A 16,907-nucleotide genomic window follows, 5' to 3' on the forward strand; every position below is an offset into this window, starting at 1 on the left:
GGTCAAAGGCTTCACCTTCTTGCTTTCTGAGGGTGCTAGTTTCCCTCATCTTTTCCAGAGCTGGACCAAAAAGACCTTTGGTGGGGTCGTATGCTGCGTCCATAACCTCTGCCTTCTGTGCATCACTCAAGCCTGAGTGGTTCAGCCACATGGCTCTCTCACCTGAGACTGCCAGTCCCATAACACGACCACAGCCTTGTACTGCGCCACGTGAGGAGCGCAGGATGAGGTCATTCACTACACAGATCTCATCCCAGAGGGCTGGGTTAGGTGCCCCACCATCCAGCTGTTGGCCCATTTCCTCCAGGATTTCCGCCTGGTACGCAGACAGCAAGGTCATAGCATTCAGAGAGCACACTGACTGCGCTGCATACCTGTACATCCTCTGAAAGGTGGAGGCGGTGAGGCGCTCCATCTTACTGGGCAGAGAGATGCTGGATGAAGCTGAGAGAGAGCGACGGTTAGGGTGGAGGTGATAAGCCACTGAAGGCTCCACCACTGGGGGTTCGGCCAGCCCCAGAGCCCCCATTCCATGGATCTCTAGCTTAGAGTAGCCTTTGGTGGGGAGCTTACTCTTAAAAGGACTGGACCAGTACCTGCTCATTTCTTTCATGCAGGCAGGCACTGCTGGCAGGAGTTGCTTTGATGGCGGTTGGGCTGGTGGGAGCCTCTTACCGTCATACAAGTCTCTCTCTGCCCCCCCAGCGTCCTGGGCTGCGGGCCACTGAATCCCTAATTTGGTTGCGGCCCGTCTGCAGACCTCGTACAGGTTGCCGTCCACTGTGGGGACAGCGTCGGACGCACTGGGGGGTCTGGACTGTTGAACAGGAAAAGTGGAGTCGTCCTCCTCCTCTTCCATTTCGTCCAAGCCGAGGATGTCAGAGTTGGCGTCGCCCTCTGCGTCCTCACAGCCCGGTCCCACTTCGAGGAGCTCCTCGAAAAGCGGAGGCATGACCGGGGATTCAGCGTCCATCATGTCCGCCCAGCTCGTTGTGGCTCGCGGCAGATGGGAGCTGGTTGTGGCTCCTGACAGACAGGGGTCCTGGTTGTTGGACACAGCCACTCTCAGCCTCCTTTCCAATACTTTCTCTGGCATTGACGCACAGTGAGAGCATGACTGGGGGTCAGCCAAAGATGCCTGAGCGTGTTTAGCGCCCATGCAGCATATGCACATCGGGTGAGGGTCCCTGCCCGAGATAGACGCCCCGCATGACGCAGGGCACAGGCGGGATGCAGCCTCCTTAGTCTTCGGTTCCGACCCTTTGGCGGGGGTAGTAGCCGAAGACATAGTGCCTGGAAAGGGGGATATTGTATAAATATTCAGCCGTACAAGCCGCGTCGTAACACGGTGGCCTGTCGGTCAGTAGCGCTAGCAGACGGGGTTTTAGCCCGAGCTACCTGCGTACCGTAAGAGTAAGCTCGTCGTAACACGTTAGCTTAACTTTCGGTATTCGGCTCAGCTAACAAGTTAATGCTAACCGAGACCGGTCGGCTCGCCGTAGCGCGTTAGCCGGCGGGTATGCTATCGTTACACTGTCACCAACCGCTCCGGTAAACAAATACAGGGCAGCTAAAGGAGCAGTTCGCCTTAACGCGGTCACTGCTCGAACTAACCTGTGTAACGGCAAGTAAACTTCTTACGAAGTACTTACTCAGCAAATCCAGACTTACGCCAAGAACTGCGTTCGACGACGCTATCCTTTACGGTTCGTCTATGAACAGTTGAGCAGATATCCAAGCTAGCCTAGATAAGCTGAGGGAGCTTACCAAGTTTCTTCACGGGAAGAAAGCGAGAATGATTTAGGAAGGGCCGGTCATCTGTGGTAATATGAGGGGGCGTGACCCCTGCACAGTTTGACCTGTCTGTCACAGACAGACGTTGTGTCATTGGAGCTTCCATAGTTGGTCACACCAAGGCGATTCCCATAGTGAAACACCGAACGAAGTTAGAAAAAGAACTGATATAATTCTGCTATATATTATAAGCCAGGGGTAGATTTAAGACAGACTGAGAAGCAGAGGGGAAACTAAGACTCATTCTGGGTCTGCCAATGAACAAGAAGAAGAGATGGCTCATATTTACATGGTGCGGCAGACTGAAGACAGTTGGTGTGTGTGTGTGTGTGTGTGTGTGTGTGTGTGTGTGTGTGTTTGTGTGTGTGTGTGTGTGTGTGTACGTGTGTGTGTGTGTGTGTGTGTGTGTGTGTGTGTGTGTGTGTGTGTGTACGTGTGTGTACGTGTGTGTGTGTGTGTGTGTGTGTGTGTGTGTGTGTGTGTGTGTGTGTGTGTGTGTGTGTGTAGGTGGGAGGGTGGACTATGAAGCTTGGCAGAGTCTGGTCTGAAGACGCCAGAGACACTTTCCCTCCCTCGCAGGGTGCCAACGTCCAACTGAAAGTGGTTATTTCTCCGCCTCTCTCCATCACTCCTCATCTTTCCTCATTCTGCATCACACTGATTAACAGTTTCACTTGACAATCTCACCCCTCACATCCCTCTTCTGCCCCCCCTCTCCCTCCAGTGTGTGGTTACTTCACTCAACGGTAAATCTATTTATTCCTTCCTCCCCCTCCCCCTCAGACATACTCAGGATCTATGTTGACTCCTTCTTCAGGAGCTTCCCAAACACCACTGAGGCAGCTCTCTGTCATCAGCACAACTTCAGCGAGCTCACACTTGCTCCCAAATGCACCAACAGCATCCTTCAGATCTTTAGTCAGATCAGCATAAACCCACGCACAACATCTGATAGACTGAGACTGACACTGTCTTATGTGTGTTGTCTCAGTGTCTCGGTGACCTAGATTTTAAGTACCCCCTCCACAGCCAGCCCACCCTGGACGAGGTTAACAGTGTAATTGTATCAGTGTGCAGCGGGGACTCTTGCGGTGATGGTGGCATGTTGCTGTATACTGTGTTATATCTTCGCTCAAACTGTCGCAAGTGTCGGAATGAATCAGCTCTCTAAAATAAAGCACATACATCTAATAACGTTTACTCTCTACCCAGCAACCGACCAGTTTTGAATTCACAAGTTCTCAAGCACCTTTTGTGCTCGCTTTCAACACCTCCTTGTCACCCACTTCTTTACGCTCACTCCTCTATCAGTGGACAACGACAACTACTCCTGACTTCTTCTTCAAGCATGTGTGTGGGCATTTATCTGTGTCGTTATCCAGAGTGTCTCCGATAGTACGGCAGTAAATGCCAGGAAAAGACAGGATCTGAGGAGAGGCGAAGGCATATTTGACTTTTTTTCATTGAAGCCTAATTTTCCCCTATTGCGTTTACATTTTTATTCCTCCATCCGAACTGCATTCCCTCGGTCTGGCACCTTCCACTGTCACTGTGTCCTCAGCTCTTATCTCTCCCTGTAGCCTCCCATCTCAGCGCCATGCCTGAGGCTGCTATTAGCCTCCTTCTGCTCACTGTCCGGATGGATCAACTGAACGGAACAATAAGGACAGGCTGAGAAAGAGAGAGAAAGATGGGGAGGTGTGCATGGAAGCAATGAGATATCGAGGACTCGGTTGCAGCTGGACGGTATCACATAAAATAGGGATTTTTCATCAGGAAGCTGTGTTTCAGCTCAAAGTGAATCGCCCGTTTCTTTATCTGTTAATGAGATATTTATCTTAATGATTGTACGTGTCCTTGCAATGGGAAGCAGCAGCCTCGTGTGAACTACGTGACAATTATAGGAACAATAAACGATGCTTTATTCACTGTAAATTATGAGGAGTAAGGACAAATTCATACAACAAACACAATAAAACTTATTTTAACTATCCAATCACATAGTTCCCATGTGATGCCTCCAAACCACGGCAAATCACCCCAGAACGAATTAAGTAGATAGATTGAACTGTGAGTAATAAAAAGGGAGGATTGTGTGGGTGACCTTTCCCTTTTAAAACTCATAACTAATCATTTGAGTTTGTACTCAAAGGTTATTCAGGGTGATGTTTTGATATCGTAACGTGTCATAAATTGAAGTTAAATGGTTTGATTTAATCTTTTTTCACACTTCTGATGAGGCTCACACTTTAACTGAGAAAACAATGAAATATATTCCACTCATTTATACAACTGAAGGTGCACCAATTGTGCAAAACGAATGACCTTCCCATTATGAATTTGCATAATCCAAATGTTTTTGTCTTACTCGTTCTAAGGTATTCTTGCACACGCTAAGTAATATCGCAATATGCATTTAGCCAATACTTTATTTTTTACACACAACCTGCTCCACATTGTGAGATACATTTAGGCTCAAAAGATGGAGGCTTGGATGAAGCTTCTTTTCACACTCAATGGTGTTATATAACGAGTGAGTGTTTGCATCTTTCTGCTGCTGATTTCTCCTAAGTGAGTGAAGCTCTGGGTCGCCCCCTGCATCAATAGCAATGACCTGGATCAGCATTAATGATGTAGCCTGTATTGATTTTTCCAGTCAGTGCATACAGAGGAGACATCATTGTCTGACCGAAGCCTGACTCTTTCTAAACATATACCATTTTAGCATCGAGTCGACAGAGAAAACAGAGGAGGTGAAATGGGACAGGTAAAGTGGAGGGGGTCAAAGAGAGAACAGGGAGGGAGGTGTAGGAAAGGGAAGGTGGGAGTCTAATTAACTACCTCATATCTATTCTCTATGGAGGTTATTATCATGAATGGGCTGAGTTTCTTTAGTTCATTGTTGTATAAACTGCGCATTCTGCAACTAAGTTTAAAGGCGCTTGTGTGTGTGTGTGTCAGAGAGAGAGAGAGAGAGAGAGAGAGAGAGAGAGAGAGAGAGAGAGAGAGAGAGAGAGAGAGAGAGCATCCTGTTAAGTCAATCAGCACTCGTTTCTTCCGCCCCACAAACTTCATTGAGCTCAGCGGTCATCTGATTACCAATCGGGGCAAAGTTTGGCGTGTGTTGCCGTGTTGTGCGCGCACACAGACGCGCACAAGAAAAAAACACTACTGCAGGAGCTCGTGAAACATGCATGAGCGTCAGCTGGGTGTATGACAGTTTTATATCATTTTAATGGCGAGCAAAGATCAAGACGGGATCGCAATAAATCGGTCTGGAAATGGACCATACTCCAGGACTCTGGGATGACCTTCTATTGTAATCATTTCTGCTTGACTGAATAAAATCTATAAAGGCCACCAATGTGGATTTGGAAGTTTGGATGCAGACACTTTGCCATTAAGGTTTTTTATTTTATTATTATTGAATTGACGCCCTGGTTCAAACTCGGGACTCACCCGTACAAGGTTGCTTACTGCCGCCTGCACCGCGGCCACCGGCACCGTCAGATCCGGGATGGCTTTACCGTCCACCTCCCCCTCCTCGTGCATGATGACCAGGTGGGAGATCTGCTGGGCCACCGGCTCCAGGATACTCTCGATGGTCTTGGTATGAAACACCGGCATCGTGAACGACTTTTACCGCAGCCCCGACAGAAGAAAAGGCGGCTGGTCGCTCCAGCACTGTAGATCTCCCCTCTCTCTCCTCTCCTCTCCTCACCGACACCGGCAGGAGGACAAATCCCAGAGTTGTGAGCCCCTGAGAGAAAACCGTCATGCGTCTCTCCTCCCGAAGTGCACCGTCTCCTCTGGTGAGCACCTCGGTAAAGGCTGGACGCAAACGGTCGCTGTCCTCCGGTGGGAGCGACCCAAATCGTGACAGAAGGAATCACCGCCCTCCGCCCAATCACAACCGAGGAATACAGCTGCCAAGCGGGTTGCTGTTGGTGCTCACTGACGCTTTCCCTGCACGCACACGCACGCGTATACACATCACACACACACACACACACACACACACACACACACACACACACACACACACACACACACACACACAGAGCAAGTGAAAGCACTTCCCAAATTACGTCATGCATGCCAGTGGCCCCCAAAAAGGAAAGTGTTGGGGGAACTTAATGGGAAAAGACTGTGATTCCAAGATGAGGTGTGTGCAGAGGAAGGGGGCTAACATCTTCAACAAGGAAAGGTTGTTTTGGAAGCTGCAGCCTGATAAAGGTCACCTTCATTATCCCTTAAAAACCAGACAGGACACTGGAGATGAGACCAGGAGCTGTACCATAATGTTGAAGAAAACTGGAGGTGTGTTGTCCTTTTCTGAAGCTTCAAACCTTCGTCTGACATCTGATCCACGTTCATTAAAAGGTGGGTCAGGGGTTCATGTCTCTGGGCCTAAATGTCCATGGTCTAAATAAAGAACAAGGATTCAACTTGCTGCTGGCTGCGGCTGAAAGAAGGAGTGTGTCCAGCAAAGGAAGACTTACAGATCCTGCATCTGCACTTACACACACTGTTTCTCCAACTTCTTTACTTTGCTGCAGAAAATCCCTGAGATCCTGGACCTACTGGTTTAACACCCACCGGACAGGTTGCACTTGCATTAAAGGGGAGGAAAAAAAAAATCTAATTTAAATGTAACATGGGTGTGTGTGGTGTGTAGTTGGTAGGTTTGTCTCTGCTCCACAGATTTGAATCTACGTTGGAGGAAACTGGAGACCCCCCACAGCAAAAACTGAGGTATTTATACCGCGAGACCCCCCTGAGTGTGGGCAAGTAGCAGATATACAAACCAGAGACTGGACACTCTGGTTCACCTGGTTAGAATAGACCCTGTTACTCCTCTCCTCTCCTCTCCTCTCCTCTCCTCCTCTCCTCTCCTCTCCTCTCCTCTCCTCTCCTCTCCTCTCTTCTCCTCTCCTCTCCTCTACCTTAGGAATTGTCCATAAAGAGGAGTAATCACATGCTCGCAGCATCTCAAATCCATATATGGATGGTGTAGAGGAGCGGTAAAGTAAACTACTCTCTGTGAGTAATTGAGGGGGAATAGGATGAACTGTGATTGGTTGCAGTAGCACTGCTGAGGACTGTCTGTATATGTGGACTTGTCCAAACAGACTTTGAGAGAAAGCATCGCAGCAGAGAGGTTTTGAAGTATGCTTTGAGTAATGATGCGATGACCAGCTGGAGTGTGGTTGTTCAGAGCAACAAAGTGTACTGAAATAATTACACCACAATTTATCATTCATCTCTTTGTGTTGTATGTATTCCCACTGATTGATTGTTTGTCACAGTTGGAGTAGAGGTGCCCACTGTTCTGTTCCTTTTTTTGGGAATGGGTGTTGGAGGTTTGGGGGTATTAGACAGAGAGGTGTGACTCAGTAAAGAACTGAACGTGCAAACACTCGCCACTCATGCTGAGACTTTCCTGGGAATTATAAGCTGTCTGACAAGAGGTGATGCTGGGCCTTCTCCACAGAACCATGTTTAGTAGAACTAGTTTCATGCTGCATATAAACAATAGTTTCTTACTGAGTCCTACAATAAATCAAAGAATAAAAGCGCCTACATTGCACCTTCGTTACTGCTGATTCTGGGACAGAAACTGTGCAGCCAGTGTTTGTGCACATGCAAAGTATAAGCTCTTGATATCTTTTGTAGTTGCTTATATTGTTTGTTTTGATTACCATTTTATTTATTTTGAAAAAACAGTTATAAAACAGACATGAATCAAAGAAAGCAAATGGCAATATAGACCCATTCAACCAAAAATGCATGTGTTTATGTATGTGTGTTTATGTGCAAGTGAGCTAAGCCCTGGGTTTATCATTAGGGTTCATTAATGTAGTAACAAAACCTTTCCCACTTCAGATACAGTTCTAGCCTAGCAATGAGGATACCCGTTCATAAGCTGCCTCCCTAGCAAGCAGATTATTCCGCGTCTGATGGTCGCCGCTTATGGTAGTTGCTTATATTGTCAGATTAACGATAGCGTCATCTTTATCCATGTTAGTTGCGTGGCTCTATGGATAACAACGATGGTGTATCAGTGAGTCAATCACCTTGGTCCAGACTGAAATATCTTCACAACTATTTAATAGGTTGCCATGACATTTTGCACAGACATTCATGGTGCACAGAGGATAGATCCTTTAGTGGCTTTCGAGATCCCCCTCACCTTTCTTCCATTGCCAACATGAGGTTGACATTTGTGGTTTTGAGTGAAACGTTTCAACAACTATTTGATCGGTTTCATGAAATGATGAATTGTAATAATAAAAAAAAATAATAATAATAATAATTGTAATAACTTAATAAGTTGCCTGACACTAATGACATTCCCATTAATCCCAGCAGTACGTTGTCTTCAGTGCTACTTAGCTAACACGTTAAATTGAGATGGTGAGAGTGGTAAACATTGTACCTGCTAAACATCAGCAGTTTCTGATATGTTACACCTCACCTTTCATAATTCATTCTTCCTTTCTCCTTGTCCCAATCATCTGCTTTTATTTATTTTATTCTGAAATCCACATTGATTTGTAATCTTGAGCATATCAATAAGGAAAACACTGTTTGTGTGTTGTTTATTCAGAATTAAAGAATTTAAAAAAAGAATAATACTTGGTAAAAAGGTAAGTTGAATTGCTTTCATTAGTGGGTCATACGATCAAAAACAATTGTTTTAACTCAATAGAAACTCGATAGAAACTCAATTTGCATCCCCAAACGTCTACATTCACTGTCTCTACAAAAGTGTAACAAGTGTACCCGTGGGTTTTTTCCGGGTTCTCCGGTTTCCTCCCACAGTCCAAAGACGTGCACGTGTTAGGTTCATTGATGACTCTAAATTGCCTACAGGTGTGACTGTGTGTGAATGGTTGTCTGTCTCTATGTGCCCTGTGATAGACTGTACTCCGCCTCACGCCTGATGTCAGTGGGATCGGCTCCACCCCCCCACCCCCGCGACCCCGATAGGGACAAGCTGTTGAAGATGGATGGATGGATGGTATGTTTGAGGTCCGAGCTGCCTGTGTGTAATCCTTTACCCCACAGTGCCCTCTAGTGCTTTGACTCTTTCACTAAAGGACACTGAACTGACTGTACCGGACTCAGTTGTTCTGTTTTCTCCTCTACTTCAGACACACGTGTGAACAGAGGACCAACAGTAAGCAACTAAATGGGCGAGTACATTTTACATGTGGTGAAGAGTATGTACTTGCAAAAAAGAGACAGAAACAGTTGGACCGAATTAATGAACACAATGAATATGTCATACAAATATTTATTCATGATAACAAAGCAGGGCCAGCCTTCTACAAGAGGTAATGCTCATATTAAATAAGATAAATAAACTTATTTTCTAATAGCTTGTTTAAAAAACCTCATACTCTTCGTATAAAAGGTTCATGCACAAGTAATAAAAAAGTATTATACACTATGTACAGTAAGTAAAAAAAAACATTCACTAAGAACTGTTGAAGTAAATCGTCACTGTGCAAAACCATGTTGACTGTACATAAACAGCAATGCCCGTCAGCTCCATAGCTGCTGCCAAAGATTCCTTTAAGAAATGAAATGCCCAGCTGCAAACTGTCTGCCACAGCTTCATTTTGTGGGATACATGAACCCTGTGGTGTATTTGGAGAGTTCTGTTTTCGCTGCGATCCACTTGTTGTAGTTGGTGACTTGTGTGTAAACCCCCGGTTTGTTCCTTTTGGCACAGCCATCGCCCCAGCTCACCACCCCGAACAGAAACATCCGGCCCGACACTTCACACACCAACGGACCGCCAGAGTCGCCCTGTGAGAGGAGGACGAACTGTTCAGTAAGACCAGACACACGATAAAGATAATCGCCATCATAATGAATTAACCGGAGGGAAGAAGACAGATATTGTTAGTCTAACCTTAGGAAGAGGAACGAGTGCTCCTCAGGTCCTTGTTAAAGCTGCATAACCTTGAAACATGCTGCATATTTGTATGTTACAACCTCCCCCTCTGTCTGAAACACTCCATTTTAGCGCCTGTCTCTTTAAGCCGCCCAGTCTGCTCCGATTGGTCTTCTAGATGTGCACTCTGAGTCTGTGTTGCTGTACCATCATTGCAGTCGGGAAATGACTAAAACAGCACTGTAACTGTACTTTCTACCTATATATAGTAAAGTTGTGACATCACAACCGTAAAGTCACAGTTTCTGAATACGGACTGTGTGCGTCTCTCTGTGGATTGAGCGTTTGGTACTTTTACAGTATTGATGTAGCACCTTCACCTGCTTTATAATCAAAAAAAAGATTTTGAAACCTTCCTTTTTTTCCTCATTTTCTTTAAATGAAGACTGAAGGCATTCATTTACACAATGGGTTCTTTGCTTACCTTGCAGGCATCAGTGCTCCAGTCAGGGCTCCCAGCACAGAACATGTTCTCCGTGATGCGAGTTCTATAGTCCGTTTCTCTCGTACATGCGGTCTGGGAGAGCAGTTTCACCTCGGCCTGCTTCAGGTACTGGGAGAAATGCCACGCCCCTGCAGACAACATAGTGTCCATCGTAAGATTCAGTGAAATGGCCGAGATGATCAGTCGTAAATCTGCAGGTTAGAGGTTCTGCAGTACGTACCGTTTCTCTCCTTTCCGAATCCTGCGATGCTGCACTGAAATCCTGCAGGAAGCTGAGTGTGAGACGGAGGAAGACACACTGTCCGTGCAGACGCTGACCTCATGGCACATTCTCCATTTCTGCTTTTGATCTTCAACAGTGCTGAGGTAAAAAAAAAAAAAACAACACAGCTATGAGTCCTGCACACAAAGCACCTATGCAACTCTTTACCTGTCTCACATAAAGGCAGTACAATTGTAGGCACCTATGTCATTGTCGTAGTTAATCTCATTGTACTTTTGGTGGATAATCAGTTTTTCCACAGTGAAGCTCTGCTCCCTGTCAGCATCTGTGTCATTGATGGCTGTCTTTCCCAGGAATACAGACAGATGACGGATTTTAGTCCCCTCACTGAACAAAAAAAGCCAAACACATGTGTGTCAACATATTACATACCCGTATGAGTCACATTGTCATCACAGAATTGCAGTGGAGGAAATGATAGTGTGTAGTGTTTTGTCTCACCCATCAGAGAAGCAGTGTGCAGCCGTGAGAACCCAGCATGGTGCGATAAGAGACCCACCACAGAGGAAGCCGTGGCGCCGGTGAAAGAGAGCAGCGACCCACGGGTGCGACTCTATGGGTGTGAATGAACCACCCACAATTTTACGCATCCTCCGCTCAGACCTCTCACCACATGTCAGCTCTGCGGGGGACACACAGTACGAGTCAGTGAGTGATGGAGGGAATCACAAGATGAGATCGAGAAAAAAAAAAAAACGATTTAAACTACAAAGTTACCTGTATCCACAGCTGGTGGAGGTTTTATTGATGGTGGGGAGCCTGTATGGGAGCAGAAAACAGAGATCATTAGAAAGATCCAAACCAAAGATACAATACTTCAACAACTTTTCAATTCCCAATCGAACCTTACATCTGGGAATGTTGCAGAACTCTCTCACAATCCTCCTTCCTCTTCGGACACGGCACCACGGCATCAAACTCTGGTCAGGATTCCTATCCAAGTGAAATTCTGTTAAACACACAATACCTCTTCTTCTGCGCACAATTCGTGTGAATTGAGCAGTTGATACATTCAAAGAATTTATAACACAAAAAAGTACATGAAAATCTCACTTTTTAGATCCCAGATTGGTGATTTAAAGTACCTGCAATAATTATGGTCGCCAAGTCCCTTTGAGGCTCCTGAAGGGATTCTAAATCTGTTCCAGTTGAGACATTTGCCTCCATATGCCGTTTCTGAATCAAATCCCCTGTAACTGCTCCCATCCCCTGACCGACACATCTCTGAGGATCGCATTACAAAGAAAGACAAGATCATTTAATGCCTCTCTGCAGATGAGACGTTTGCAGAATATTAGGCGTTGCCCTGACAGTTGGCTTACCCGTGTTAGTGCCCTGGGTCTTAGGTGACCAACCCTTTTTAGAGGATCTCCTTGAAAAAGCCTGAAAGAAGCAGAGACAAATTTGGTTAGGACATTTATTTTAAAAAAAACCTTCTGACCCCTTCAATCAGACTATGAACCTAAAGTTACTTCCTCTTATTATTGCTTACTATATGAACGTTGACTGCAGCAAGGAGGGCGAAGATGACTAACAGGTTCATCTTCACTTCTGGTTTTGCTTCTGCTTATTAGGGATATTTCCGTCCGAAGATGAACTGAAAAAAGAACCATAGTTACAGAAACGGAACAATATAATCGAGGAAGACTGGATTTAAAGCTCCTTATATGGAGTTCATCCTAAAGCACATGACAGGACGGAAACAAGTGTGACTTTGTCTGTGTTTAAGTGTTACATTTCTGTTGATTGCGCACATACGTTTGTTAAAGAGGAAAAACTGCAACAGATAGAGCACGCTCACTGTGTGCGCTGTGTACTATAAACAACCTCTATCTGTACAGTGAGTGCAATATCATTTTAGGTTTCTTTGATTACTGCATGGAACATGCACACAGTTGCATTGCTTTGCATACAAACATTGAAAATCCAGATTTTTTCTAGGACACATAATCAGCATGATAATGACAGAAGAAAACTTTTGATGCACTTCTTCTGTCAGCAAACACTTTCATGTTCACTGTATTACATTTTTGTTTAGTTGAATACGTCTTTTTGATAGCATTAGTCTTCCTGTGATAGTGTCTTTGTGTGTGTGTGTGTGTGTGTGTGTGTGTGCTGTGTGATAATGAGCTATATAAATAAAGTTGACTTGCCCTGACTTATCATGGATGCAGTAGAGTAAAATAACTTCTTGTATTTTGCTTTACCTCTTGTATAATGTCACAGTCTAGGAAGTTTTGTAAGAGATATGTTTACCTTTCTGGCCAAACTTGCAGTCCGTATGAAGCACTTTGTTATTTCTTCCAGCGGAGGTGACTGTTATCTCCTCTCTGTATCCTCTGATATGCAGCCGTGTTGTGGCAGGACTCAGACTCACGCTGTTAGTTGCTCTGATGTTGAAGTGCTGATCCTCCCCGCTTTACCGCCCATTTAAAACCACACAGGATACAAGTAGGAGGGGTTTAGGAGACGACGTGAAAACATCACTGGGGCTCAAAAAAAAAAATCTTGACCAAAGAATTTGTCATGTCCTGCTGTGACACACTGCACACCCCCTCCTTCCACTCTAACCACAGTGATGCTGATCAAAAACAATATATCCAAAATTGGTCATGTATACAATGACAACTGCGGCTGTGGGTGCAGAAGAGCACATCCCATTCACATGAATGACATGTGAGGAGCATCTAAATCTGATTTGTTTTTCCCCATATAGAAATTACACTAGACACATATGCATGATTGCTTTGTTACAGGCATAACAAAACATATATCTCTTTTTTATTGTAAAGTAGGTTGAGGGTATATTGAAAGTATCAAATCGCTCAATCCATAGAGAAATACATACTGTCTAAGAAACCCAAAATACAAGCATGAACCTGAAAATGAGCATAACATTGGACCTTTAATGTAAAACTGAAGTCTCTTCTACCTAACACACTCAAGTGGTCTTAATCAGCTCATACTGGTATTAATTCATTGATCCCTCATGTTCATGTCTTTAAATTAGATTAAAAAAAACATTTCCCCACACTACATGGCAATGTTATATATGTATTTGCTTAGATCAATAATCCACTGAACCACTTGCATTGATTGAACTGATATACTATTTTGTATTGCTGCGTCGTTATAGTTAAGGAAAATTTTCTTCATGTTTTTTGCATCCGTTCCAGATAGCTCAGACTGATTCATTTAGACTCTGGGAAGGTGGATTCCAATGAATGTTAAGATCAATCGGTTAACATATTTCCTCTGTTTAAACATTACGACGATACTCAGAGATTCATCATCATTTATCATCTATTAGTTGTAAATGCCTTAATTTTGTCTTGTCTGGATTCTCGCAGCGTTAGACTGTTGTGCTATATAAAAACATGAATAAAGGATTCTTTATAGTGGTAAATACATCCTGTAAACAATGTGATGCATATATATGTCAGGAATATACTGTATATACTATCATATCCACCTACCTCATGGATATAAGCAACCTGTTATATTTACCATTCTATATTTTATTACAGCACAATTTGCACTCTGTAGCATCGCACTATTGCCTTTATGTGTACGTGTATATACACATTTTTCATATACTTACATAGCAGGTACATCTTTATGTTTATTTTTGTTCAGCTGGCTGTCTTTGACCTAGCTGTGTGTGTGTGTGTGTGTGTGTGTGTTCATAGCAGACTGATATCACAGTGCATATTCTGACTTATACATCCTATTGAATCACCTGCTGTGACTACATGCAAACAGCTGCACCATTAATCAAGGCTGCTTAAAAGCATGTATTCCTGAAATGTGAAAGAATTATACTTGTTTTTCACCAGAGTGAGTTTAACCAACTTCTTCACGTAAATGTGGTTTGGATAAGAGAGCAGCTGTCTTTCAATACAACATTCTTTGCACATCTTATACTAATAATGCAACACAACTTCCCCTAAAAGAATAGGCATTGTTACGGATTTCGTTCTGGGGATTTCTGGACTAAAATCTCCCCCGTACTCTAAATGTTACCTCATCAAATACAGTGACGCCTAAGTTAGTCACATTTCCTCTTCTTTGATGGTAACAATGGCCAGATATGACACCTCTATCCTGCTTGGGCATTGTAGACTGGAGAGATGGCAGCGATGAGAGATATTAGATAAACATGCAACATGAAGTCAGGACACATGAAACAACTGAATAACAAACATGAATTCAATCATTGACTGACTCCAGTAGCTTTCTCTGGTAAATGTGTACTTTAAGCTTCACACAGGTGTTTAACCAAAAGCAGAAGAGCGTTACACAGGACTTACCCAACCCAGAGAAACCCAGGATATTTGTGGTTGAAGCCACCTTCAACCTGGAGTGCTTGGCGTCTTTTTTTAATTTCTGAATTCTGATCTGTTTGCAAAACATCTCTGACTCAAACCCTGCCTGCCATTTGAAAACATAAAACCGCAGAAAACCATAGTTTTTCCACACTTGCTTCTCTTGACTCTGACAGTCTAGAGAGGGGAGTTTTAGCTCCAGTGTGTTTTCAGCTTCTCTATTTAACTCATGAGATACCTGTCTGCTTCCCCTTTCCAGCGTAATAAAAAAAAAAGTCGTAATACTTTAAATAAAACTGAAAAACAATCGTGATGCCTAACAGTTTGAGAAGCAACTATTAGGGCTCTATGCGTTTCACCTGTTCATTTTCACACATTGTAACCTATTGCTGCTTTCAGTCTCATTATGAAATTTGTATTCACTTGGACAGTAGTCTACAGACAACAAATGAGATTGAGTTTGAGCAACTTGCGGAGAAGGTGATTAAAATAAAGAATAAAAAAAATATAAAACACAGTAAAATAAATGTAAATAATGGTTCAACTCTTGGTAAGCAAAGAACCAATGTTGTTAATAATTCTTTAATTGAATAACTGAGCAGTTTGTTTTGTTGTTCTCGCAGCACTGGCCCTCATTTCATCAGCCCTCAATCACTGTTTTGACCATGTCGTCACACTTGGTGACGAGCTGCACATTTCTCACAGTCTAGTGTGAGCTCATCTTTTGTTTAATAGATTGAGAAATGATGAGCTCTCCCTGATAACTCAAACACTTGGAACCTTAAACAACCTGACGCAGAATCTACAGAAATAAATTATTTGGTTGACTCTGTACTGTAATGGTCTGAGTGTTTATCTCAGTGTAGTTGGGCTTGAAAAGCAGATTTGTTCATGTTCAAGCTCAGCAGATTAAAAAAATAAATAGAAACTGCCTTTTATAATGCTAATAGAAAGATCGATATCGACACAAGACTCAAGGATTAATTACAAATATTTGGGAATCTGTCTGGAGAGCAGACCCACTTTGAAGAACCATGTGTAACACCTGGCTAGCAAACAGATGATCAAATTTTTCAAGTAATTTCTTCTGGAAGATCATTTTTTCAACCTACAACCACGTTTTCACTTGTTTATATTGTAAACTGTATATGCCCTCCCTCCACCTTAAAGCCTCTTGAATGTGATCAAAATGTACTACAGTTAACACCTGCACATATTATTTTATTTTATATTATATATCTTTACCCTTTAATGTCTTCTTTTTATCTGTTATTGTTAAATTATGTGTATTCTTTCTGTGTTTTTATGTGTATATTTGTATATCTGTATCCTCTATACACAAAGTCACCAGGTCAAATTCCTGGTATATAATCTTTTACGTACTTGGCAATAAAGTTGATTCTGATTCTGATTAAGCATGTGAAGTGATAAAGTGTGGACTCATCATTGTATCCTATATGAAAAGCATGAAGTTCCTCTTTAACCAACAGGAGGAGGTTGCATCATTCGTTATTTATCTATGAGGCTCTACTGGGGGAAAAAATCTGCCTCATGACCATCACATCTTAACACAGTAATTATGATTTAGGTTTTTATTTCTCAGTTTCTTTCTTTATCATATAAGTTATTGAATTATTTATATTATATATTATAATGACTGATTTAGTCTTCCCCAGTGCACAAAACCCTTCACTAGTCCTTTAAAACAGGGATCTTCAAAAGGTGGTCCGCGAACCCGAGGGGGTCCTCAGAGTTACTGCAGGGGGGTTGCCAAATTGTTTTTTTTTCTTTTTTTCAGAAATATGTCTGAAAATATACATTAACATGAATCCAACATATTATTATAAAAGATGGATTTATGAATAAATAAATACATTTACAAAACCTTGATGATAGGCTTACATGCTTATAGGCCAGGTAGTCACTAAGGTAGACATGCACAGATACAACTGAGCTGAAGGATTCAATGTGCCTTACAAATGTATGTTTAACATTAACTTATGATGCATAAATATATGAATATGTTAATAATGATCCTTGTAATAGCTTAGGATTGTATGCACCGTAAAAAGCTGTGTGTATAGGCGCAGTTTA

At 43.2% G+C, this 16,907-nt stretch overlaps 2 protein-coding genes across 2 annotated transcripts in view; both read right to left on the reverse strand.

Annotated features, from left to right (window-relative positions):
• LOC310953722 (vinculin-like) overlaps nt 1–5,624 on the reverse strand; it is a 31,602-nt gene extending 25,978 nt beyond the window's left edge. The window contains exon 1 of the mRNA XM_083922855.1: nt 5,254–5,624. Coding sequence (XP_083778981.1) covers nt 5,254–5,421 — 168 coding nt within the window. The 5' untranslated portion in view covers nt 5,422–5,624. The remainder of the gene's footprint in view (nt 1–5,253) is intronic.
• A 3,685-nt stretch (nt 5,625–9,309) lies between these two features.
• plaua (plasminogen activator, urokinase a) lies at nt 9,310–11,693 on the reverse strand. The gene is made up of 8 exons (XM_083922580.1): nt 11,574–11,693; nt 11,339–11,421; nt 11,206–11,247; nt 10,930–11,110; nt 10,670–10,815; nt 10,426–10,566; nt 10,185–10,333; nt 9,310–9,612 (listed from the first exon to the last, which is right to left on the reverse strand). Exons 2-8 carry the CDS (start codon nt 11,400–11,402, stop codon nt 9,418–9,420), a joined length of 918 nt encoding a protein of 305 aa, XP_083778706.1. The 5' UTR covers nt 11,403–11,421; nt 11,574–11,693; the 3' UTR covers nt 9,310–9,417.
• Between the last annotated feature and the right edge of the window lie 5,214 nt (nt 11,694–16,907).

This window comes from Echiichthys vipera (assembly GCF_963691815.1).
Source record: "Echiichthys vipera genome assembly, chromosome: 11".
Lineage (NCBI taxonomy): Eukaryota > Metazoa > Chordata > Actinopteri > Perciformes > Trachinidae > Echiichthys > Echiichthys vipera.